Genomic DNA, 26,291 nt, shown 5'->3' on the forward strand with positions numbered 1-26,291 from the left:
TTAGAACTTCACGATCTAATTCTTCTTTGTAGCTGAATGAAATTCCATTGCGTATTTGTACCACATTTTCACTATCCGTTCATCAGCCGATGGGCATCTAGGTTGCTTTCATTTCCTGGCTATTGTGGATCAAGCATGGATATGTAAGTATCACTGGAGTCTGTTATAAGGTCTTTGGGGTCTATGCCCAAGGGAAGTATAGCAGGGTCATCTGGTAGTTGGGTTATTTTGAGAAACTCCATTTCCAAAGAGTCTTCACTAATTTACTATGAAACTTGATCCCTGTCCCTCACCTTACACAAAACTCAAGTCCAAATGGATCAAGATCATCAACATAAGAATTAATGCCCTGAAACTGCCAAGAGAAGGAAGTAGGGAAGCTCACTCAGATATTTACATTCTGAATAGGGCTCATGGAAGCACAGGAAATAAGACCAAGAGTAGACAAGTGGAATCTCCTCAAACTAAAAAGCTTCTGTACAACAAAGGACACTATCAGCAGAACAAAGAGGTGCCTACAAATTAGAGAAAAGATGCCATCTGTGTGCCGGGCAGATTGGTGTCTAGAAAGAACTAAAATAAATGATCGTGAAAAAGAAAAACTCAATTAAAAAGGAGATTATGGAATTAAGCAGAGAGTTCTCAAAATAAGAAATACAGATGGCTAATAAACACTCTTTAAAAGTGTAAAACATCCTTAGCACTGAGGAAAATTCAGATTAAAGCTACTTTAAGATTTCGTCACATGGGGCTGGGGAGCTGGCTCAGTGGTATAGAGAGCACTGACTACTCTTGCAGAGGACCCAAGGTTGAGTCCTGGCTCCCACAGGACAGATTACAACCATCTGTAACTCCAATCCCAGGGGATCTGACACCATCTTCTGGTCTCCGCAGGTAACAGGCATGCATGTGGTGCACAGACGTATATGCAGGCAAACCACACATACAGATAAAATAAAAATTTAAAAATGTGTAACTAAAAAAGATTCTCACCACTCAAAATGGCTATTATCAAGAATACAAAAGATAACAGTACTAGTCTCATGAAATGAATTGTGTAGAATGTGTATTATTGCTTAAGTTTGGTTTTGGTTTTTTACAAAATCAACCAGTGAATCTTAAGGGTCTAGTGGTTTCTTTATGGGAAGATGCTTAACTATGAATTGTTTCTTTAATAAGCCTAGGATTTCAAGTTATCAGTTTCTTCTGGGATGAGCTTTGTTTCATTACATTTTTGAGGTGTTTATCTTGCCTAACTTGTTGAATTCATTGGCGTAAAGTTCATAATTACGTTTAATCCTTTTGACATCTGTGGGCTCTGTAGTGATGATTTCTTTTCATTCTTGAAATTAGTGATTTTTATCCACTGATGAGAGGTGTATCAAGTGTATTAATCTTTACAAAGAATGGGCCTTTATTTTCATTGATTTCACTCTTTAAAAAAAAAAAACAAAACTTTTTTGTTGATTCTATGTGAATTTTACCTCATGTACCCCAATCTTATCATCTTCCCATTCCTTTGTATCTACCCTCCATCCTTATAAGTAAGTAAGTAAATAAATAAAAATCTTACCCTGGAAGCTGTACTGTAGTGTGTCACACAATATACCCTTTTGCTCATACTTCTGTACTTGGAAGTGTTCATTGCAGTGAGTCATTGGTCGGGTTTGGGGCCTCTGGCTTGGATTACACTATCAATATGGGATCCTTATCCTGATATCCTCCTCTCAGATAGCTTGTTGTTGCCCTGTGTCATGGGAATCCTGCAGCTTTGGATTTATAGGACTGGACTGGCCCCTTCCCGTGCTCCAGCAGTTTGCAGGCTTCACATGGTCTTACAGATGTTTATAGATTAGATAGATGTTGGTTGGCACAGGCCAATTCAAAGCCCTGGAACTGGGCCTAAGTTTGTCTGCCCACCAGCTGTCCTGCACCCACACTACCAGGGCAAGCTCTCCAGCACTGCCCTGGCTAGCTCACCCAATGCTGCAGCCAGCAAGGGACATGGCCAGCTATCCCATGATCAGACCTTTAGGGGCAGCTTTCCCATGTCTTCACCACCAGGCCTAGCTCTACTGTGCTGCCCAGGTGAGGTGCAGGGCCCACTCCCCTGAGTCCTGCAGCTAGTAAGGAGCCAGGCCAGTTCTTCTGTTCTTACGACCACAGGGATAACTATCCCTCCCACCCCCCACCCCACCCTGTTGCAGGCAGCAAGGAGCAAGGTGGGGAATCTCTCCCTTGGCAAGGCAGTCGAGGGGCAGGGGCAGCTCTCCTGCTTTCCCCGCTGGCTAGCTTATTTCCCCCTCCTCACCTCGTCACCAGGGCCAGCTGTACTGTGCTATGCAGCCATGGTGCAGGGCCTTTCTCCCTCATATTTATTTATTTATTCTGGAAGGGGAGGTGCATGTACATGTGGAGGTCAGAGGACAAGTTGCAGGAATCAGTTTCCTCGCGCCATCATATGGATTCTAGGTATTGGACTCAGATCATCCATCAGTCTGGGACGTCTGGACAGTAGGCACTTTGACCCACTGAGCCATCTTGCTGGCCTTATATACATTTTTAATATATTAATTCCGTTTCCGTTAGTTTGTTGCTTAATTCTGATAGAATGAGTATATATATATATATATTCTCTTTCATTGTCTCTTTCATGATCCTGGATGTATTTATGATGTGTACAGCTGCTGTTTTTGAGGCCTGATTGAATATGTTGGACTTTGTCTGCAATCTGTCTTCATGGGGCTCTCCTTTATTATACTCTTTTAATATTTATGTGTATGCATGTATCTGCATGTGTGTAACCATGTGCATTCTGGTGCTTACAGAAGTGAGAGGAGGGTGTCAGGTCCCCCAGAGCTGGAGTTACAGGCAGTTGTGAGCTGCTTGACTGAGTGCTGGTAACCAAACTTGGGTCCTCTAGAAGAGCAAGTGCTTCTAACCACTGTGCCATCTCTTTGGCCCCAGCTTTATACCTTATACCCTTGAAGCTCACTCCTAGGATGCGAGACCAGGAAGAGAATAGCCTTTAGACTGTGGCAGGTTTGGTTTTAGAGGCCTGGATCCTGCCTGGGTCCTCATGCATTGAAATGTGTTTCTAAGCACCCTGCTGCCTCTCTGTGTGTTGCCTTCATCAAACCTCTTTTAAATCTGGGCCTCAGTTTTCATGTCCAGTGAAGGGTTCAGGATTGTGCTTCTTACCACGTTAGGTAGGCACTGAGTCTATATTCAATACAATTAAGTACCACTTTTTATCTAATACAATTATACACTGGAAATACAAAATCTTATGCTTCCAAAAAAAATGAAAAAGAGGTTTGAGACACTTTGGCACACTTGGTGTGCACATACACACACTTCAAAGCTGTGTTTTGTGGCTGTGGTGGGTATAGGGTGCCTGAGGGGGCTCGTGTTCTTCCTGAGAGTCCTCTGTGCCTGAGGTTCTTTTCTACAGTCTCCATAGTCATTCCTGGAGTTGTGTGGTGGCCATAGATTGTGCAGATGAGGCTTTGAAGCCATAGACACATCATGAACTCAACCCCTGTGGCCGGTGTAGCTCTAGCCACTCCCCACCCCCATCGCCCCCCCACCCCCCCACCCTCCCCCCTCCCCCCTCCCCCCCCATGTCCTTATCTTGTTCTTCAGCTTCCTCTGACCCACTGTTATTGTTCCCTTGTTCCTGCAGCTGACAATGAAAACAACATCACCTCCAACCAGTCCCGATCTCCCCCTGCTGCCGTGGAAGAAAAGTGGAAACCTCAGGCCCAGAGGAACAGCGCCAACAACAGTAGGTCTCACCATGCGGGAGCCTAGGGCCCGTGGAAGTCCTGCAGCCCACCCCACTCCAGCTGCATCCTGTCCCCCCACTGCTACCACTTGCACATCCTGTGGGACTGAAGATGATGCTTGCTTGTACAGGAAGTCTTAACTCAGTGATAGGCAAAAGAAGGCTGGGAAGGAGGGTGTGCTTCCCACAAAGCCCTACTTAAAAGCTGGAGTCACAGCTAGAAATCCACATTTTTACAATTTTTGTAGGCTCATAACTCTGGCCCTACAGCACTCTACTCACTAACAATTCCTATGTAATTCCTGTTGAGGAAAAGGTTGTACTCAAAGGTTTAGGCAAGTATGTTGCATACATGCGACTGTATACTATTCTATTCTCTTTATTTGTTTCTTTGCTTGTTTGTTTATATATTTGCTTTTTCAAGCCAGGGGTTCTCTGTGTAGCCTTGGCTGTCCTGGACTCAATTTGTAGACCAGGCTGGTCTTGAACTCACAGAGATCCATCTGCCTCTGCCTCCCTGAGTGCTGGTATTATCGGTGTGTGCCACTGCTCCCGGCTTATGCCCATCACAGGCATTATTTATCAACAATAGAACTTTATCCCTGTGGTATCATTTGTTATAAGCAGACCACACCAATCTGTATGCAAGACAAAAATCTTTTTGTTATTCTTCATGATAACCATTTAGGGTATTGCTGCTGCCAGGTGAAGCAGCTTTGAATGTCAAAAGTAATGCTCTCTCTCTTTCTGTCCCTGCCAGCTACAACCAGTGGTTTGACACCCAACAGTATAATTCCCGAGAAGGAGCGGCAAAACATCGCAGAGCGGCTCCTGCGGGTCATGTGTGCTGACCTGGGTGCACTGAGCGTGATCAGTGGGAAGGAGTTCCTCAAGTTGGCCCAAACCTTGGTAGATAGTGGTGCCCGCTATGGGGCCTTCTCAGTCACCGAGATCCTGGGCAACTTTAACACGCTGGCACTGAAGCACCTGCCACGCATGTACAACCAGGTGAAGGTGAAGGTGACATGTGCCCTGGGTAGCAATGCTTGCCTGGGCATCGGTGTCACATGCCACTCCCAGAGTGTGGGCCCTGACTCCTGCTACATCCTCACAGCCTACCAGGCCGAGGGCAACCACATCAAGAGCTATGTGCTGGGAGTGAAGGGAGCAGACATTCGTGACAGTGGCGACTTGGTGCATCACTGGGTGCAGAACGTGCTGTCAGAGTTTGTGATGTCCGAGATCCGGACCGTGTACGTGACGGACTGCCGGGTGAGCACATCCGCCTTCTCCAAAGCGGGCATGTGCCTTCGCTGCTCAGCCTGTGCCTTGAACTCAGTGGTGCAGAGCGTGCTGAGCAAGCGGACGCTGCAGGCCCGCAGCATGCATGAGGTCATTGAGCTGCTCAATGTGTGTGAGGACCTAGCGGGCTCTACGGGCCTGGCCAAGGAGACCTTCGGCTCTTTGGAGGAGACATCACCACCACCCTGCTGGAACTCAGTGACGGACTCGCTGCTGCTGGTGCACGAGCGCTACGAGCAGATCTGTGAGTTCTACAGCCGTGCCAAGAAAATGAACCTCATCCAGAGCCTCAACAAACACCTGCTCAGCAACCTGGCTGCCATCTTGACACCCGTGAAGCAGGCCGTCATCGAGCTGAGCAACGAGAGCCAGCCCACCCTGCAGCTGGTGCTGCCCACCTACGTCAGGCTAGAGAAGCTTTTCACAGCCAAGGCCAATGACGCAGGCACCGTCAGCAAGCTGTGCCATCTCTTTCTAGAAGCACTCAAGGAGAACTTCAAGGTGCATCCAGCCCACAAGGTGGCCATGATCCTGGATCCTCAGCAGAAACTGCGGCCAGTGCCACCCTACCAGCACGAGGAGATCATCAGCAAGGTGTGTGAACTCATCAATGAGGTAAAGGAGTCCTGGGCTGAGGAGGCCGACTTTGAGCCTGCTGCCAAGAAGTCCCGCTCAGCCACAGGTGAGCACCCCGCGGCTCAGGAGGACGACCAGCTGGGCAAGAGTGAAGTATATGATTACCTTCAGGAACCTCTCTTTCAGGCCACTCCCGATCTCTTTCAGTACTGGTCCTGCGTGACCCAAAAGCACACGAAACTTGCCAAGCTCGCCTTCTGGCTCCTGGCGGTTCCTGCTGTGGGGGCTCGAAGCGGGTGTGTAAATATGTGTGAACAAGCACTTCTGATCAAAAGGAGGCGACTGCTTAGTCCAGAAGACATGAACAAGCTCATGTTTTTGAAATCAAACATGCTTTAAGACTCAACTTCGGGGGAAAAACAAACAAACAGAAACAAGACAAAAGAAGAGAAACTTAGGAAAACACACACACAACACTGTCACAAACAAAGAAATTTAAGTTCTAAACACTGTGGAACCTCATTGTAAATGCCCCTTGGAAACTTAAGTGCTTTTTTTTTTCCAGTGGTGTGTGTGTGTATGTGTGTGTGTGTGCGCGCGCGCGCACATGTGCGTGAGCATGCACGTGTGTTCACACATGTGACATTGCATGGGTAAAGGGTGTGGGGAGCTTATGCTCAAATGCACAGCCAGAAACTACACACACACACACACACACACACACACACACACACACACACACCTGGTACGTGTGTGCATGCCTGTCCTTGGGCGTGTGCGCATTGAGCTGGGTGTGTCAGGAAAGGCGAGAGACTGGAAAAGCGGGATGGTTTCACTTTTCTCGGGCAGGGGCTCTAAGGACTCCGTTTTCAGGTGTGCAGACTGGGAGAAGCTGGGCTTGTGAAATATTCAGGCAGCTGAGGGTTGAAGTGGCTTGACCTCCCATTCCCAACCCCAGCCTTTCCTCACCATTCCTTCATTCCCTCAGCCCCTGCGACCCACCTGCTGCCCCCCCCACCCCCCCCCACCCCCCCCCCCCCCCGCTGCTCTGACAGATTCTCCAGACTGCATCAGATGGACAGTTTCTGCACTGGACTTTATTTCTTGTTTCACCTTCAGGGCATTAAGCTGCTGTACCTGTGACCTCCCCCTTGGATGTCCAGGGCAGCTGCCTTAGAATACACACTATCTATCTCCCCAAATCAGGAAAGGAGACTCTAGAAATATAAAGCTGATGTTTTACTTTTTAATATAAGAGAGAGAGAAAAACAACAAGACATTTTTTTTTCCAGAGACATAGAACTGACTCTCCACTCATTTCTGTTGTCATTATTGTTTTCCCAATCCTTTAGGAATTTCTTTTTAAACTCTTGGGATTCAGTTTCTTTTCATATTTAGACTCTTCTGGGAGGCACTGAATGTTTGTAACATATGTTCTGGAGTTGTACTTTGTTTGTTTTACCTGCCCCTTTTTTTTGTTCTCAAGTCACACTGTAAACTAGCTCATCTCAGTGGTGGTGTTCAGGACTCACATAGCCAAGATCAGGGTCCTGGCTGTGTGGGGGGAGTTGGGAGGAGTCATGGTTCCTTTGCTGTGGGGCTTGGTGGGAACCAAAGTAAGAATCATGCAGCTTTAGGGGTCCTGAATGTCAACCAGAGAGCCGCTGCCTGGTTCCGGCCTGTGGTAGTGTAAATGTCTGCCTCTTGAATGTCTGCCCCGTGTCTTCAGACTGCTTCCTACTGCTCGTCCAATTCTGACCTTCAGGTCTGCAGGGAATCTGACTTAGTCCATATTTGTGTCCACCAAACCCACAGTCTCTCCCCCTTCCTCAGAGCCCAGGGGTCTCAGGAGTTTACAGCCCTCAGAGGTCCCCACAGATACCTCAGACCTGTAGTCAGGAGAGTATGTTGGTGGTTGAACAGTTGGCATCCTGCGGGTGGATGTGCTTGACTCAATGCTGTGAAAGGGGGTTGCTAGCCCTTGCTTCTAACCCCCCCAACCCCGCCCCCTGGCCAGGAACTAATGCTTCCACACACAGTCCAGAAGCCAAGAGGGGACACCGTTGTTCTCTTCACAGGATGATGAGCATAAACTACTCCATAAATAAAGACCTTGGTGTCCCTGATCCTTCCAAGTGACCACAGCTGTGGGATGAGAATGCTTCCACTGCAAATGGCCACTCCTGTGGGGGATCTTGGCAAAAGCACCTCTCTCCCACCTGGGGACTTGGTCTGGCACCCCTCTTCCCAGTCATAAAGCATTATTCAACTGAAAGATACCTCGACTTCAAAAGCACTGTACCCATAGCCCTCTCCCCTGGCTTGCCAACAGGAGAGGAGTGAAGGTAGGTTAAAGACTCAAGGCTTCCAGTTATGTTCAAGGCTCCAGAACACTGTCCTTGAGGACTAAGCCTGCATCCTTTGCCTCACAAGACTAGCCGAGCTCTCCTCTAGAGTCTCACACATACAAATAAATCAGAGAAGGCTGTGTCCACATCCACTCCAGCAAACTATGGTCTCAGGAAGCCACCACACGATCTCTCCTCCTCCAGGGGAAGCTGGAGGCATTTCCATCACAAGGTCTTCAACTTGCCTCTTACCATCAGAGGAACCTCTGTCCACAGTGGGGCCATCCAGACAGGAACGGAATGTCGTTGCTCCCTGAAGAATGTAAGAATGTGTTCGCACTGCCTGGGGACATCCCAGGAGGTGTGCTCTGGATTGATGATGAAGGACACCGCCTGTCTCCCTCATCTGTTGGGAGTGGGGCCACGACCCAGCACTTGTAGCCACACTGGAAGCTGGGTGCATAGTGCAGTCAGTGAGAGCAGATCCTCAGGCAGAGCTCGTGCTGCTAACTAAGCATGAGCCGAGCCCAGATGTACATTTTAAACATTCTTTTTCAAATATGGAACATCCTCCCTCCAGGAAGAAAATTAGTGTGAAACTCCAGGCATCTGGGCATAGGGTGTCACCTCCTGTACAGTTCACTTGCACCTTGACTTTATCCTCTGGGCTGAGATTGCTTCACTAGATTCAGCGTGAGCCCCACTTGGTCCTCAGAAATCTGTCTCCAGGCTCCCTTGGTCTCAAAGATTATAAAGTGGCAGGCTGTCATTTCTCTCTAGTGTCACCAACCAGAAAAAAACAAAACAAAACACCTCTGCCCAGTGTCTGCTCTCATGTGGGCACATCCTGCAACAAACAGCTCAATAAATCACAAAGAGCTCCCTGGTCCAGCCACAGGCCCCATCAACAGCAATACCCGCCAGATTCTAGTTCGTCCAAAGGACTAAGACAGGCTCTTCCGGTCCATCTCCAGTGGCCTGGGCTGACCTTGGCCCTCAGAAGGATTTTTGTCATCTGCCTCCTGTGACCACCATAGGCTGTTGGGGGCGGGAAGACCAAGAAGCTGGCCCAATTCTAGCTTACAGCTTACCTTGAGCTGTATGATTCTCTGGACAAAAACGATCCTTGCCTTAACACCTGTGGACGCAACAAGCAAGTAAAAAAAAAGATGCACTTCCACTTGCAAGGCTCTCCCCCAATCTGAGGTCACTTTGGTTCACCAGTGAAGCCCAAGCCAGGGCCTGCAGCTTGTTTGCCCAGGATTCAGTTGCTCATGAGGTCTCAGGCCTGGGTGGATTACATGAAAGTTCCTGTTCTCACCGTGGTTCTGTTCCCAGCACCCAAGTCCTCCTGCCAAGCCGGCCTTGCCTGGCTTTCAGCAACTGGGTTGTAAGATGGGTGCTGCCTGAGCACCGCTGCCTGCACAGGAATCTCGGGTGTCACAGCACGAATGACGTCACCACCATCCACTGGATGGCTTCTCATTTGGTTGGTTCGCATATGGGTCTGGCTCTGGGCTGAGGGAAGGGCGCCTGTTTCCTGGCGAGAAGGGTAGCTGGTGATGCTGATGAGAACTCATCTCCAGGTTTTTAGGAAGGACCCGGACACTGGCTGTGGAGGCTGGCCAAGAGTCTCCGTTTCAGCTTGACACACTTTATCTCCTGCACTTTGAAGAAATGGAAGGATTTCGTAGGGCATGTTCTCCACTGTGAAACTGAATCTTGGCCTTTGGAGCCCATTTTTTGAGCAAGGTCCCCTATTTCCTGGCCTCAGGCTCGACGGCCTGAGGAGGGAGACACCTGAGCGGAGTCTTGGTGCCGTACATAATCTGAGGACACAGCGTCCCCAAGAAGGAGCAAAGCTAGCATGTAGATGAAGGGAAACCCTGTGGGATGCCATCCCAGACCTTGTCATATCATGCATGAAGAGGAGGGCACAAAGCACTCCTTACTCTATAAGCTGTGCCAGGCCCCTGGCTTCCTGGCCTTGGCAGTGGTGTGACACTATTGTGTCTGACATATATCTAGAAAAAGGCTTCTGGAGGGCAGAACCAAGAGACTGAGGCTCAGGCTAAACCCTGGGGACAGTGCACGGGGGGCTCCTGTTCCCAGGGCAGTGGGAGAGCTGGTGAGGAGGTCGCCCCTCCCCTTCACTGTGGCTAACGTTTGCTAGGCCAGTTATGGCAAACCAATGATGCAGTGTTTCCTCTTATGTTTCCCTCCCATCTCCTCTTTGCAGGGTCTCCAGGGGGACTTTGTGGCTATAGTTGTTTTTCTTCTTCTCTCATTTGGGTCTGAGGATGGTAGTCTGGAGAGCCCTGGCTTTGACCAAGGGAACTTGTGGTCTCAGAGCAGGTATTTAGGCCTCACGTGGAAGAAGGTGGCGCTATCAAGGTTCCACTCCCCTATGGGAAATTCATTAGGCTTGGTGAGTTGGCCTTAGCACTATGACCCACCAAGGTGCTACCACCCAAGCATCCCATTGGGCACCTTGACTCTTTGAACCAAAGTTCCTTAAAGGGGAGCCTTGTCCTCAGAAGCCTGAACTTGCAGGCCAGCTGGAAGGGGAGCTCCTCCCACAATCCAGGTGCCAGAAGGCTGTCCTAGGACCCTTCTCCCAACTAGCCAGAGTGGGTGGCTTTCCAAACAGGGCTCAAGCTTGTGGCCTGACTTGGGTTAGGCCTGGCCAACCAAGAAAGAGCAAGAGCCATGTGGCAGGGCCTTCCAGACCCCAAGCATCAGGAAACCATTTTGTACAACAACCCGAAGCAGAGATATTTTTTAAGAGGCATGAATTATTTTCACTTGCCTTCTGATCCTATCTTATTTTTTTTTTTTTCTGTTTTCCCCACAACTTCACGTTGGTGATCTCTTCACATCAGGTAAATCTTAAGGACGCCTTGGTGCCCCATTTCTCCTGCCCCCTACTCAGTGACCACATGTGTGTGCCCCATCCTGTCTCAGTAGTAAAGACATTCTAGGCAATACCATAGGCACATCAGTGTCTCACTTCGAGTGCAAGAAACTCAAGTCATCTTTAAAAAATAAATAAATAAATAAAAACAAAAAAATTACAAAAAAGCAAACACACACACACAAAAAAATATCTTTTTTAGGCCAGAGTTTTCTACAGGTATTAATGAATATTTTTCTTAATCCTTATAAGTTTTATGTGTTTAATATTTCTTAATACCAGTAGTATTAATTTATACTTTTGTAGCAACATAATATTTTTATAAACAGCCAGGGCTTGGCTCAAGTCTTCACGGGGGTTTATGCAGGGCTATCTTAAGGACCCTGTGTACCATGTACTGTATTTAAAAAAAATTACCTAGTGTCACACTTCCTGTGTTAATTAACAAAGACGTCGTTGGCGGTCTCCTGTACTGATGGTGTGGATCCAACCGTCCTTCAAGGAGCCACGTTGCATGGGGGTTGAGTTGCCAGTTCTTGTGATATGTAAACTCCCAAGGCTGAACTTGAGGGTTTATTTAGGGTTTTCTGTGTGTCCTTTGGGGTGTTTTGTTTTACTTTGGTTTGGGTCCCGTTTCTCCATTTTACAGCAAATTGGTTTCATGATGTTTAAAATTTTTTATGGATGTCAAATGGAGGAAAGGAATGAACATTTTAAAAAGAGTTTTTTACAAAGTAAAAAAAAAAAAATTAAACCAAGCTGTTTCCATGTTGCTGTTTTTACCTGTCTGTTCTTGTCCAAAAGTGGAATATTCCCATAGAGAAGAGGAACATTTCCACTGGGTTCCTTAAATCGCCAAAAGCCCCAGCCCAAGATTCAGTTCCTCCCTGGACCCCCAAACCATCTCCCAGTTGATGCCAAGGCAAAAAGACATCCTTCAATGACCAGAGGATCAGTCGCCTAAGTGCGTTCATGAGTTCATGTCAGTGTTGTATTTATGGTTTTACAATAAAACAGCCTTTAGGAACCTCTGGTGTGTGATTGTTTTCTTAGGGTTGGGCTTGGGCCATGTCATCCACTCAACACAGCACCTGCAGGGGTTGAGTGAGTAGGACAGAGGTCAGGCACCAAGGTGGCTTGAGCCTGTCACACTCTGAAGCCACCCTTGCCCATTCTTCATTGAAGGGTCATTCATTGGTTGTCACAGCATAGGCCTGGCTGAGCCAGTGTTTGATAGATATGGGGAAAGGTATCCAAGGAGACCCTGGCCTGCTGTGAGATGATGTGAGAAGCCTGTCTCAGAGAATAAGGGATGGATTTAATCAGTCCTGCTGGTTCAGTACACAAGGCTACACATCAAAGTGGGCCTTTCCCTACAACCATCCACTGGGCTCCTGTACCTTTAGTGTAGTGGCTGGGCTCTCCCATGCAGTGTTTACTACTGTTACATGTATCATTCATTTCCTGGGAAGATCAGCCCAAATTCCTGATAGCATTGAAACTCTAACCGCATGAAGAGTTGGCTCCTGCCACTTGCTTGGAGCCTGATGTCACAGACACGTGGACATTCATGCTTTTCTTATATATGACCATTTAAGAAGGTGTTTTATTAAGCAGCCACATCTATATTGTGCCAAGTAAATCTGAAGGATAACCACAGAAAAAACAACAAGGCAAGACTGGATATGCTGTGTGCCTCTTCAGGGTTAGGGGCTCCTGCCAGCGAATGAATCCTTGTCCCTCTTGAGAGAAGTGTATGGATTCCTGGGACTGGGTTACAGGCAGACCTCACCCCATCCCCCCAGAGGGACAACTGTGTTGTCAGGATACACTATCATTTATTATTTAAAAGCTGTAGCAAGTACCATGGAGAACCTGTCCTGAGGGATAGCACAGACTGGTCAAGAAGCAGGTGCCTTCAGGACAGACAATTAGAGGCAGGACAAGTGAGACACATAGCAAAGTACCCTCAGGACACATCCCAGGGCCAGGTGGGTGTCTCTTCCCATAAGAAATGAGCCCAACTGGGGTGTGGTAGTACAGATCTCTGATTCCAGCACTGGATAGGTAGAGGCAGGACCATCATGGTTTGGAGGCCAACCTGGGCTACATAGAAGGCTCTTGTCTCAAAGCCACCAAAAACGGAGCAGATTTTTTTACGCAGATACTTGGTTTTTAATAGGGAATTCAGAACTGTACAAAAAATCACATACCCTATGAACCCGGCATTCCACTCCACATTGGTGGGAGGCAGCCAGCATATGGAACTTGTACCCTGTGTTATATATTTGTCCTCTAGACCACTCCGAAATGCCCCACTTTCAGAGTGGTATCTCCAAACTCCCATTGGCAGCTGTCTCTGGCATATGAGGATACATTGTGATGATGTTGGCTCCAGCTGGGGGATCTTCCCACAACTTCCGCACAGTTGCCTATCTGCCTAGTGGCTTCTAACCTGTCTACTACAAATCAGAGCTGTGGCCGTAAACGCTATCTCTTCAGACAAGCTTTTCTGATAGAAACTAGAAATCCCAAGTTCCAGACTTTGAAGAACAAGGAGTGTCTATATGTGTCTTCAGATGGTAGAGTGTTCTAGACTCTCATCCTGCCTGCCTGACTGAACACTTCAGCAAATGGCCTAAGGCCATGGAAAGCAATCCCCTTTGCTGAGTTGGCCATCAACTCTGGGGACTATGGTCACTTCCCATAGCCCTGGCCTGGTTTCTGCTACTGGGATGACTTTCTATTTGAGAGCATAGCAAGCTGGCAATCTTCCCTCTCCATTCATTGTCTGCCCACCTTCAGGGCTCTGGGCTGATGCAAGTAGTACCAGACAGTTACAGGAGACTCCCCAGGACATGGTCATGGGCCAGGTTTGTCTTCAAGCCACCCTGACTGGCCTCCCTCCTCTCTTTCCCACATGGCAAGAATCCAGTCCAGCCCAGTGCTTTGGACTACGGTCCAGGGTCCAAGCTGGTTGTTTCAGATGAGCTGGAAAGGCCAATAGACAATCTGCCAGGGCATAAGGCTGGGTGAGGACCCTAGGAAACAGGTGCTCCAGGCCAAGGGGGAGAAATGGCAAGTGCTGCAGCTCCAGGTGATTTGGGATGAGTATGGGGACAAGCTGATAGCTTAGAGAAAAACACTAGTAAAGACTTGGGTGTGGCAAGAATAGGGTGCAACCTCAGGCACCTGGGCGCTCAGGACACCACTCTTCTTTGTCCTTGGGTCTTTGTGACTCCAGTCTGTCCTCTTCTAGAAAATAGTATCAGAGTTTCTGGTATTTTTTTCCTTCCTTCCTTCTTTTTCTTTCTTTTCTTTTTGGAGGGAGGGCTAACCTTAAAATTGAGTATAGTGCCTAATAAATGTTGTATGTTTGAAGTTTTCCTGTGGTTTAGTTTCCATGTGTTGCCTTTTTGAAAAACTCAGTTTCTTTGTGGGGACAGGGTTTGATTTTTTAAGACAGGATTTCTCGGTGTAGCCCTAGCTATCCTGGAACTTACTCTCTAGACCAGGCTGGCCTAGAACTCACAGTGATCTGCCTATCTATGCCTCCCAAGTGCTGGGATTAAAGGCATGTGCCACCACTTCCCACTTGATTTTCTTTTTTCTTTTCTTTCTTTCTTTTCTTTTGTTTTTGTTTTTTGTTTTGTTGTTGTTAAAGTAAAACAAAACTCCACTCCACTACTGCAGAATTGGAAACTATTGTGTTTGAAGTGGTGCACAGCCAGGGTCTTGTATCACAAGAAGCTGTCACTTTGTGAGCCATGTATCTTTCTCTTCTGGGAAGCTGGGTTACTCAGGCCCCAAGCTTCCCTTCCCCTCCAATACCCTCATTACAACTACAGTGACAATGAGATGCCAACACACAGAATGCCAGGCATTGACAGCTTGTTTTATTTGGGTCTAGATCCTTTGAACCAGACTGCACTGAGATGGACAGTGCTACCCTGTGGCTTGTAGACTGGCCCCTTCAGCTGGTGTTAGCTCCTCCTACAGATACAGACACAGAAAGAGTGACTCAGGATGGGTCCTTGGGCTGGGATGAAACATGTGCTAAATGACCTCTCTCAGGGGCGTTGCATGGAATAGCCTGGACTTCCGCCTTCTCTGACTTGCTGGGGGTACCATTTTCCAATGGGAATAGTAAGGCCTGGAGAATGCTAAGTGGCCACCATGCCCTGGTCACCCCTCCAGCTGAGCACTAACTCCACCCAGCTTCTCAGCTGTCCTATATGCTTTCTGATGGTGCCTAGTTAGTATCTTCTCTGGACCAACTCGAGCATGTTTCTGGGGTTGGTCCATTTCCCAGGTGGGAAGCTGAGGTCCAGAGAGTGAGCCAGGCTACTCACCTGGAAAAGAGCCTATAATTTGACTCTCCAGCCCCTACCCCTTACCGGTACTCCCCTGCCTGCCTCCCTGGGCTCCCAAGGGTGTCCTACCATCACCAGGAACTCCACAGTATTCCTTGCACTCCTTCTCAGAGTAGAACTTGTTTCCGTTGCCTTTGCAACCCCCGTAGATGAATTGGATGCACTTCCCTTGCTCTGCATCAAATGCCCAGAGCTCTGCATAGCCTCGGCAGGGGCCTTGGACTATGGGGAGATTGCAAGCCGCTGTGGAAGAAAGAGGGACGTGGGGTGTTAGTCAGCCTTGCAGCTGCTGATGGGACCTGAACTGAGGACTACCTGAGACAGGGCTAGAGGAGCCTGAACATCTAGAGTGTGCGGTCCTTCTTTCACAAACTGCAAAACTGGATGGGTCCCCAGGGAGGGGGAAGTGACTGGCCCGAGCCACCTGAGTCTAGATATGGACTTCCTATGAGCAACCTTGACCCTGGATTCTACCCTGAGAAAACCTTAACTCCTACCCATGGGCAAGTGGATGTGTGGGACCATGAGAACTGGGGGCACTGAGGGTGCAAAGACAAGATGCACTCACCTATCGTCCGGCATGTCTGCAGACACTCCTTCTCTGTGATAAAGTTGTTGCCATTGCCTAGGCAGCCCCCGTATTGGAAGGTCTCACAGGCCATGGAAGTGCCATTGTAGTAATACCTCTGAGACATCCCTAGGCAGGGACCTTCTGAGTAGCTGAGCTGGCAGGAATCTGGGAAAGCACAGAAGAGCAACACTCACTGAGCACTTACTACGTACCTCTGTATAACGTGATATGCACCACCCATGCCGACAGCACTTACTATGGGAGGTTTACCAGTGACCCAAGGACTTTCTGCCTGGAGAAACTAGCTGGTTCCTCACCACACCAATAGCCAACTTGACCCCATTGGTCCCTTCACCAGGTGCCTTTGCTCTCCCATGATCCATAAAACCCTTCTTGATGCCTGGGCACAACCTGAGTCCCCTTAGCCCAGCAAGTGTCTTTCATCACCTCACCTCTGTCTTCTCAGGATCTCCAGCCCTTTGGTGATGCTTTCCTTTGCAACTAATATGTACTCCCTTGGAAGTCTCCCCACAAAAACCCAAAGAGCCAAACAGAACAAAACAAAAACAATGTCTGGCACAAGGCCTAGGGTGGGTCAGGCCTGGCATTTAACAAGCAAGTTAAGTGAACTGACATCTGCACAAAATATCCTCATACCCTTCCCCATTCCTGATACAAGAGCCCTAACCGCCAGCTAGGGAGACAAGTGTCCCCCATTATATAGTGGAGAAAACCAAGGCTTGGAGAGCACACAGACAGCATAGTAATTCACTCCTCATGGCAAGCTGAGCCCCCTCAAGCTTTGGACCATATCTGGTGCTCCTCCCCCTCCTACCCCACAGGGTTCAGAGCTGCATCTGTCTTATCTTTGCCCAGCCATCAACTCTGTAGCTGAGAGATGGGCCACACAGTGCTGAGGTGTCCATAGGCTTTCTTCTCCACTGTGTGGCTGAAGTGAGTGAACAAATAAGTCTCCTTACCTTCTTTCTTGAGGATCCCAGTTACCACTGGCTCAGCCCCTGATCCCTCACTTTCTTGGGGCAACACTGCCCGCCGGGCTCTCTGCAGAGAGGAGAGAACAGCTTTGCAGAGATCTCACTGCTGTTGCTCACCTGAACCCCTGAAGCTGTGGAAACAGGCTAGACTGCCTGATGAAATCCTAGCCCTAGTGTCAATCTGAATTCACAGAAGGGGCTCAAGAGGATGTCTGGCTGTACAGGCCCCTGAGGCCGAGATCAAGGCCAATTAAAGAAGGGGCTGGGAAGGAGACTGTTGGTCACTAAGCAACCTTTCTGCTCACAGGAGTGGTCTAAGACTTGAAAAGGTGATCTTAGATTTCTTCTTCGTCTTCTTGTCTTTGTTTTTCTTTCCTTTTCCTTCCTTTCTTTTTTTTCCTTTCCTTTTCTTTTCTTTTCTTTTCTTCTTCTTCTTCTTCTTCTTCTTCTTCTTCTTCTTCTTCTTCTTCTTCTTCTGAGACAAAATTTCTCTGTGTAGCCTTGGCTGTCCTGGACTCGCTTTACAGACCAGGGTGGCCTCAAACTACAGAGATCTCCCTGCCTCTGCCTCCTGAGTGCTGGGATTACAGGAGTATGCCACCACACCTGGCTTAGGTTTCTTCTTTTATAGGGCAACTGAAAACTATTAAGGCCCTTGGTCTCTTTCAGATCTATCTTAACCTGGTGGCATATGCGCCTTCCTTGCTAAGAAAGAAGAGATGAAGAAAAAGGGAACAAGTTAGATAACACAGACCCTCAGAGGATTTGGATTAAATTAAGGGACTATTCCCACCTAACATGGATAAGAGGATAAGAGTAAGAAACATGAAAAACAAACATCAAGCCACCAATGCAATTCACAATGACATCTATCAATGAAACAGCCACCATCAGCGATGGAAATCATTAGAGTCGGAAAAGATGTTTGGTTTCTCCTCATAGTTGAGATAATAAGCTGCCATTTAGGCGCTGCAGGAAATTCACATCCTAAGCCTTGTGGAGGGAAGACAAATAAGACAGAATAACAGAAGAAAACTTTCCTGAGTTAGAGAAAGACTTGGGTTGACCAGTTATGAGAGAAAAATAAAAATCATCAAAATTAAAACAAAAACAAACAAACAAACAAACAAAAACTTCCTTATAGACATTGCAGAGAAGAAGGGCAAGATGTCTTGTGGCCCTCGGGGTAAATGGCAGGATTGAAACACAGAAGCTCAGGAGGAAAAAATGAAGGTCATGAAAAAGATTGCACTTGAGGCGTTTCCCCACCCCATCCCCCACCCCCCCACCCCCGCAAGCTGTTGACATACGCTGGGCTGGGTGAGTGTGCTGGCTAGTTTTTATATCGACTCCACAGGAACTAGAATTATCTGAGGGGGAGAACCTCAACTGAGAAAATGCTTCCATAAAATCAGGCTGTAGGCAAGCCAGGAAAGCATTTTCATCATTAGTGATGGAGAAGGGAGGGCTCATCCCACTGTGGGTGGCACTACCCTGCCTCCCTGCCTTCTACAAGAAGGAAGCCTGAGTGAGCTACAAGGAACAAACCAGGAAGCAGCGCCCCTCCATGGCCTCAGCGACGCCTCCCGCATCCAGGTTCCTGCCCTGTTTGGGTTCCTCCCTGACTTCCTTCAGTGATGTGGGTTGCTTTTGGTCATGGTGTTTCATCACAGCAAAAGAAATCCTAACTGAAGCAGCAAGGATCCAGAAATATGCCACATGTGCTTTTCCTGGGAGGAAAAGTGTTCATTATGGAGACATTTCCACCAAAGAAAAGGAAATTTAGATGGCAGAAGTGTCCTGCCCCATTTTCCACCGGTATCAGTTAGCTAATAGGGGGACATGGGTCAGATGCAGATGCCTTACCACTGGCATCGAGTAAAAAGAAAACACCTGGAGACTAGGCCAACTGGCTCTGTGAAAGGGTATCTCCAGCTGCGTCCTGTTAGCTCTAGCATGGGTATGTCATTGGATTTGGAATTTTTTTTACTAAAATTTCCATATTAAGAAGAAAATTGAGGGAGAAACTATATAAGCCAGCCAAAGCATACATTTAAAAATAAATAATTGGCAGCTGGAGGTGGTGGTGCCTGCCTTTAGTACAAGCACTTGGGAGGCAGAGGCAGGCAGAGTTCAAGACCAGCTTGCTTTATGTAGTGAGTTCCAGAAAAGCCAGAGCTACACAGTGAGACTCTGTCATAAACAAATAAACAAACAAACAAATAAATAAAATGGCTATGCAATTTTGTGTAAATATCAAAAGCTTTCTTGAAGTGAAAGGGGGTGGGGCTTGAGAGGCTGTCACTCTTGCCGAGGACCCAGGTTTGGTTCCCAACACTGATATGGTGGCTTACAACTGCCTATAACTCCCACTCTAGGGGATCCGATGTCTTTTACTGGTCTGTGTAGGTACTGTACACACACAGTACATGAACAGACATTACAGGCAAAACACTCGTACACATAAAATAAAAACAAAGGGGAAAAAACATAGCTTCTTCCTTGAGGAAATTCCAAATGGTAAATGATTTCAGTGTAACGGGAACCCAGGCTGGAAGTGGCACCTTCCATGGCGGATCCAGCGTGGCCATGGTTCTGGCTGAGGCTGTGCCCACAGCAGGGGGCACAGGGCTCATGCATGATGGGACACGACAGTGCTGAAGTTCTTCCATCTTGTATTCTTTCTGAGGCGAGTTCAGCTTTAACTAGAATATGGCCTCCTTGATGGAGAATCCCACTGAAAATTACTCAACCCATTTCTCAAAAAAAAAAAAAAGTTTGGGGTGTTCTGGCTAACTTAGCTTCTATTAAAACTGCTTGCCTGCAAACGACTTACTTCTGAGAAGAGACGCCCTCCCTGCATGTGGCTACCAAGTGAGATTTGAGGACACTGAGTCTGCCTTTTAAACCCCCTGTGCTTTGGACACTTGTGGCTGTGCTCAGGTCCCTGAACACCTAGGTGTAGTTCCAGCCAGCTGGAATAGAAACTGTCAATTGGCTACACACAATGTCTGAGTTGTCATATCTGGTGAGCTTCCTGTAACACATGGAGACAAAGCTGAAGACAAGGAGTGCATCTTTGTCAGAAGCTGGGCCATGAAAATCAAGTCCCTGGAGGAGATCTTCCTGTTTTCCCTACCCATCCAGGAGACAGAGTATTGACTTTTTCTTGGGGTCATCCCTTAAGGATGAGCTTTTGAAAGATTATGCCAGTGCAGAAGCAGACTTGCACTGGCCACTAGACCAGATTCAGTGTTTTTATTACCATTGAAGATGACAATAGATACGTTGGTCTGGGTGTTAAGTGCTCCAAAGATGCAGCCACTGTCATCCAAGAAGCCAACATTTTGGCCAAGCCTTCCACTGTTTCTGGGTGGATAGGCATCTGGAGAACAAGATTGGCAAGCTCCACACTGCCCCATGCAAGGTGAGAGGCTACTGTGGGCCTTGCTTGTGTGCCTCATCCCTACCCTTATAGACACTGGCATTGTCTCTGCTCTTGTGTTTAAGGAACTGATGTTTCTGGCCAGTTCTGAACCCTAGCAAGCAGATGCTCTTGTGCCTGGCAAGCAGTGCCTGGGGTAGGGCTGCCAAGGAAGGGTGGAAGAGATACCTACCAGCTGTGAAGTGGGCTGTACCTCCCGATCTCCAGGGATGCATTCCCCTAGGTAGAGGACACAAAAGAGGAGTGAACAAGAGGCTCAGGCTCTTGAGGGTGGACAGCTAGCCTAGATCCAGATTTCTGCTTGGTGGACATCATGCCTTGCGCTGTAGAGCACATCACTCAAAGCCATTGATGGGACCAGCATCATTCCATCAGTATCCTCAGATCAGCAACAGGGGTGTTTATGGAGTACTTCCAAGGCACCGTGCTGCAGTCTCTCATGGCTTTGTCTCACAGATCCCTCACAGCAGGCTTTGGAGGAAAGCATTGTTATCCCATTTGACAGATGGGAAAAGTGAGGGTTTAGGTTGGCTAGCCAGAAGCCAAACCTCTGTGCTTGAACCACTAAGCCTGAGTGCAGATACTCTCCCTGTGGAGTCTGTGCCCCCAACCCCAAAGCAGCCACCAAGACTTGTGGCCCTGGGATAAGAATAGAACTGGTCAAAGGCTGGCTCTGCTAATTCATGCCCTGAGACTTGGGGCAAACCCAGGAGCTCTCTCTCACTCTCTGTAGAGGGAGAGGAATGTGGCCTTGTTTGTCTCGTAGTGTTATAGGAAAGACACGGGGCTAAGGATGTCCTTTGTGGGGCAGGAAGGATGAAAGGACCAAAATTCAGAGTAGGGCAAGATACTACTTACCTCTGTCAGCCAGAACAACAATGGCGTTCTCAGGGATACCCACACTCAGGGCTACCTCCCTGAACTCCTGCAGAAGACTGTCCCTCAGCTGTGGTGATCGGCCTGAAAATGAAAAGCAGAGGAGATACTGAGTGCCCCGGGCACCTGGGCTGGACAGCCAGGGTGACTGTGTCCAGGGAAAAGTGTGGAAAGAATTGGCTTATAAACTTTTCTTGACATACTATTGAAAGATGGCTCCCCAAGAGAGAGATTGAGCCCCCATCACAGGTCCTGGGTCCTTATTCAAGGCTCTTCCTATTGGCCCTGTCTGGGCCCTGGGGGTTCTAGAGTCACTCTTTCCCTGCTCCTTTTCATTTTCATGGTGGGGGGAGGGGTGCATGCGTGCATGCACATGTACATGTGTTTGTCTGTGTGAGCACCTGTGCAGTTGGAATTTGAAGAAAGGAACCAGCTTCTATTGCTCTCCTACCTTACTCACTAGGGCAGGGTCTCTCAGGCAAACTCAGAACTCACAGACACACTAGCTAGTCTCACTTGCCAGCTTGAGTGGGAGCCCCTGTCTGCTGAAACTATAGGCAGGTGACCACAAACACTTGGTGTTTATGTGGATTCTGGGAAAACCAATTTGGCCCCACGCTTTCTGGCAAGCATTTTAGCCGTTGAATTGTTTTCCCAGCCTCAGGAGTTGCTTTTTGAGATAGAATGAGAATTCTAGCTCACCCAAGATGCCAAGCTCTACCTCCTCAAGGCCAGGGCCTCTTGTCCTTCCTTAACCAAAATTCTCTCACACAGAAAAACCAAGCTTCCTGCTCTTTCCCATTCCATGGTCCGTAAATTAACAAGACTCTCCCACACCAGCTTCTACAGGCTCATTGTTAAGGTCCTTACCATAGAGCTTGGCAGTGATGGTGGGTCCATGGCGGTGGCTGGACTTCTTGGTAAGGAAAATGGCATACTCGTCGTAGTTGGTGTGGACCACATAGGATTCCAAAGTTATGTTCCATTCTGTGTGGGAGATGCAGGCAGACCAAAGGAGTCACTGGGTAGGCTCTTCACACTGGAGGCCCATCACCTGCCCTTACACAGCATGCCCATACCCATCCCCACAGCCACGTGGCCCTTCCAAGGCTCACCATCTGCTCATCGATGCTAGCCTCTCTCTCCACTTGCTGGACAGCATTAACTCACCCACTTCCACTCCATCCATCCATCTGTCCTTCTTTTGTCCTTTTCCGTCTCCCTGGTTCCTTCCTTCCCTTTTTGCTACCTTTCTCTTTTCATCCCCTTCCTTCCTTCCTTCCTCCTCCCTTGCTCATTACCTCTCCCTCAGTTCCTGTTCTTTACTCCCTCTTTACCTCCCCCCTTTTTAAGCAGAGTCTCATTTACCCCCGGCGGGCCTTTTAGCTTGCTATGTAGCTAAGGATGACCTTGAGCTTCTAATCCTTCTTCTTCTACCCCACTGCTGAGAATATAAGCATGAACCACCATGTCTAGTTTTCCTTTGTTCCTTCTTGCCCTTCCTCCCTCCTTCTCTCCTCTCTGTCTTTTCCTTTTTCCTTTTTCTCCATTACTCTATCTACCTGTCTTTCAGATGACCAGTCAACTCATATGTCATCCACTTACTATTGCTCATCCACTCAATTTCACCATTCCTCTCTCAAGCAATCACATGCTCATCTCATGCACAATGATTTGGCTTGGCACACAGAGGAGAGTCAGCAGACAGTTGCTAAATCACTTAGTAAATCCGGCCTATGTCCCTCTGTCATGTAGCACCAAGCATGGGGCTGCAGGGTGGGAGCTGCTGGTGTCACCTTTGGCATTCTGCAGCTCTCTCAGCTCTGGTCATATGCTAAGTGGGAGGAGCCGTGGAGTACCAAGATGGTGGTGATGCCTCATCAGCTAAATGGGAAGGAAGGTTACAAGGATAGAAGGGGGAAAGAAAGGGGAAGGAAGGGACTGTGGTGTGCCCCCACACTCACTGGATTTGTGGTAAAGGTACTTTCCATCCATGTCTGTCTTCTCATACGACCCGGAGACCTCCTCGCAGACACCTCTCCTGGCAGTGACCAAGCCAAAATGTCCTTTTAAAATTTATTTAGAAACATACATTTCCAAATATCTTGTTTCGTGGTCATCCTAACCCTTGCAAATCCCCTTTCTGTACACAAGGAACACCCTGCTTCCTGGCAGGGCGAACAGTAAAGTGCTGTCATCGTTGCTGCACATTACCCTGGCGGCAGTGGTGGACTGATGCTCAACTTTCACTCATTGCATAATGTCCCCATGAAGGACACTGGGATGACACACTGATGCCCCTTATGGCTGGGATTGCTCAGCAGGAGATAAGGAAAGGAGGGAGGGAGAGAGGGAGGGAAGGAGGGAAGGAGGGAGGGAGGGAAGGAAGCTTCAAGCACAGTGGCAGCAGTGGAGAGAGGATGGGTAGGAGAGGCTTGGAGAAGGGGCAGTCTTCGTGGTGGACTGTACGGCAACAGCGAGGAGGAATGGGCAGAGTCTAGGAGCCTCACCCTAGACCTGCTGGCCCAAAACTCTCCAGCTAGGTCCCTTGGTGTAGTAGTTGCCTTCTCAGCAAATACCCAAGGAGGGCAGGTTGCACACGAAGCTTAGTGTGAGACATGACCCTTGAGAAGCACACTAGACATCTTTGGGGGAGGGTCGCAATGATTCCCGAGGCCCAGAAGCAAGGTCCTAGCTGTGGTTTCCAGGACAAGATGGGGTGCATTGGAAATGCTGGTCGCTCCTGCACCTCTTCCACTCACCGCCACTGAGTGCTGGTCATGCTGAGCTCTGCTTCTGTTGCTCCCTCTTGCAGCACCAGTGTGCTCACGCTCAGCTTGTGTTTATACCGCCTTAGCCATGGGCAGGTGGAGCCCACCGCCAGGTTGAACCATTTTCCATACATCTAGGAGGAAGAACCACACACTGGGACCTGGGTTTACCCAGGCCTTGAGAAGATGTACCCACATTCCCCCTCCCTCCTCTGAGGGTCAGCTTTCTAAGGGACAGTGTCTTAAGGCTGATGTACAACGTAGTTAGGGCGGAAATGTGCAGAGTTCCCCTGCCTTACATAAGGCCTGCTCCACAGAAGTAAAGTGTCTGTGATGCCCTGTGGGCAAGTAGGGTCCAGACTGCATATTCTGAGGTCTCTAGCCACCTCTGTCCTGCAGTGTGAGGCTTGAGTTTTATTTCTTCCATAGCAATGTGCACTACGCTGTGAGGAAGCCCGTGGAAGTGCTATGGAGACACTGCAAACCTGCTACTACCTTGTAGGACCAGCCAATGACCTCTTGATACCAGTCACATAGCACTGACCTTCCAACCCTGGACCCCCAGCACACCAGTTCCTCATCCTAAAGTATAGAAAACCACCTGGAGAATTCTGAGAGCCCCTCAGATAGACCATAGAAACAACATTGTGGTGGGCAGAATCCCTCACCCAGAAAGCTTTATGATTTGGGACAAATCTGGGGCTGCTGGCTCTAACACACACACACACACACACACACACACGGTCACAAACCCATAGACCTATAGACACATAGTGCCATGCCTATCACAGGCCAGGGTACCCTTAGGCTCACACTTCATAATTCCCCAACCCCATCAACCTGTGACCTGCCTGTCCCCAAAGTTCCCAGGCCCATGCCCACCCTGTGCCATCTGCTGTACATGGATTCCTCTGGGAGCCCATGAGGACAGGACACATTGGGACGACATTAGGCTCATGGAGGACCCCGCAGGATGAATGGCAGGTCAAGATGCTGCATCTTCAGGGGATCTCAGAATACCCTAACAGTCTGGCCAGGAAGAGCCCCTAGGCATTGAGATGTCATGTACAAGATAGGAAAATGAGCACCCAAGACAGACAGGCCTTGGCCAGCAATGCTCAGTGCTATGGCGATACCACTACTGTGGCCACCTCAGCCAGAGAGGCCAGCCTTACCCGGGACTCGTCGAAGTTCTCCTGAGTCTGGATGTCTGGTAGTGTTAGTGTATCCTCAGCCCTCGCAGCCAGGCAGGTGGTCAGCAGCAGACACAGGGTCCCGAGACCCTGCATGGTTCTGGGATTTCCAAACTTGGATGTCTCACAGCTTGGTGTAGGAACAGGGACCACTTCCCTGCCACAGGCAGTTGCAAACTGGCTGGGGGAAGGGGCCGGAGGCAAATGATGACCTTGGTGTTTGCTCAGCCCAGCCCAGCCCAGGCCAATCAGTTCTAATCGATCCTTGCAGCCCAGCCCAGGTCCATCTCTGTGGACAGGAAGCCACAGTTAGAATCTGAAGGAGATTGACCAAGCGCAAGAGGCTGTAGACTCTAGAAAGGCTTCCTTATGGGTCTAACTCTCCCAGCAGACACAGGGCATTGGGGAGTCAGGCACTGCCTGGCCTTTCCCTCTAGCCCTTTCACTGGACCTCATGTCAGTTGGTAGCCAGGTCTGGCCTGTTTCTCACATGACAAAACTAAGACCCAGGGAAGTTGGCTACAGAGAAAGACCAGGCTCTGACACCCTTCCTCCCAAGGCTCTTTCTCTGGTCTCCAGTTTCTCACATCCTTTAAGACAAATATAACAAAGAGAGATGCTATCCCTTCACTGAGCCGCACTGGTTTCCCATCGTGAAACTATCAGGGCCTAGATGAAGTCCACACCCACCACAGCAGCCTGCTAACCCTCTTTCACAGACTTATGTCTTGACTCTCCTAGGAGTGGCAGGACTGACTAGGAGCCCCACCATGAGAAAGGGAGTGCATGGGGGAGGACACAAGCAGAGCCTCCAAAGCCAGGAAGCTTCCTGTGGTCCTTCCTGCTCTGTGAGCTCGGAAAAGATGCTGAGCCCCATCCCCCCTCGAGTGCTCATTTTCTCACTGCTAAGTGGTGCTGACATCACCTGGGTGGTACCTGGGTTTTATAGCATAGGGCTGAGGGTTGAAAGGGCTAATACCAGTAGGCAATAGCACTGTCCCTAGAGTGCAGTAAGGGCGGAAGTGTCTGTGCAGGGTGACCCCTGACCTCCGTAAAAAGTGTATCGGCTCAGAGCCGCAGAACAGGACCCTAATTTTAGATGAGATCAGTTAAAGTGAGTTTGTACAGGATGGCACACGT

The 26,291-nt window shown here is 48.7% G+C and overlaps 2 protein-coding genes across 9 annotated transcripts in view; one reads left to right on the forward strand and one right to left on the reverse strand.

Annotated features, from left to right (window-relative positions):
• The window catches only part of ZNF618 (zinc finger protein 618), a 153,774-nt gene extending 147,689 nt beyond the window's left edge, over positions 1-6,085 (forward strand). For all 8 annotated transcript variants that reach the window (XM_084749009.1, XM_084749011.1, XM_084749010.1 and 5 more), the window contains 2 exons: positions 3,686-3,787; positions 4,548-6,085. In XM_084749009.1, coding sequence (XP_084605135.1) covers positions 3,686-3,787; positions 4,548-6,064 — 1,619 coding nt within the window. In that variant the 3' untranslated portion in view covers positions 6,065-6,085. The remainder of the gene's footprint in view (positions 1-3,685; positions 3,788-4,547) is intronic.
• Positions 6,086-14,800: 8,715 nt separating this feature from the next.
• On the reverse strand, positions 14,801-25,344 carry AMBP (alpha-1-microglobulin/bikunin precursor). Its single transcript, XM_084777004.1, has 10 exons — positions 25,134-25,344; positions 23,950-24,092; positions 23,152-23,228; positions 22,058-22,174; positions 21,170-21,271; positions 20,484-20,530; positions 16,852-16,933; positions 15,869-16,036; positions 15,370-15,543; positions 14,801-14,920 (listed from the first exon to the last, which is right to left on the reverse strand). The coding sequence occupies exons 1-10, from the start codon at positions 25,245-25,247 to the stop codon at positions 14,901-14,903; spliced, it is 1,044 nt and encodes a 347-aa protein (XP_084633130.1). The 5' UTR covers positions 25,248-25,344; the 3' UTR covers positions 14,801-14,900.
• Positions 25,345-26,291: the final 947 nt, after the last annotated feature.

This window comes from Acomys minous (genome assembly GCF_964271855.1).
Source record: "Acomys minous genome assembly, chromosome: 1".
Classification (NCBI taxonomy): domain Eukaryota; kingdom Metazoa; phylum Chordata; class Mammalia; order Rodentia; family Muridae; genus Acomys; species Acomys minous.

Bases quoted from the DNA above. Each gene is read 5' to 3' on its own strand.
- AMBP (XM_084777004.1), bottom strand. From the start codon at position 25,247: ATGCAGGGTCTCGGGACCCTGTGTCTGCTGCTGACCACCTGCCTGGCT. The intron at 21,272-22,057 runs GTAAGGACCTTA...TTTCATTTTCAG, and splicing joins CATCACTGCCAAGCTCTATG to GCCGATCACCACAGCTGAGG. The intron at 20,531-21,169 runs GTAAGTAGTATC...TCCTCTACCTAG, and splicing joins TGTTGTTCTGGCTGACAGAG to GGGAATGCATCCCTGGAGAT.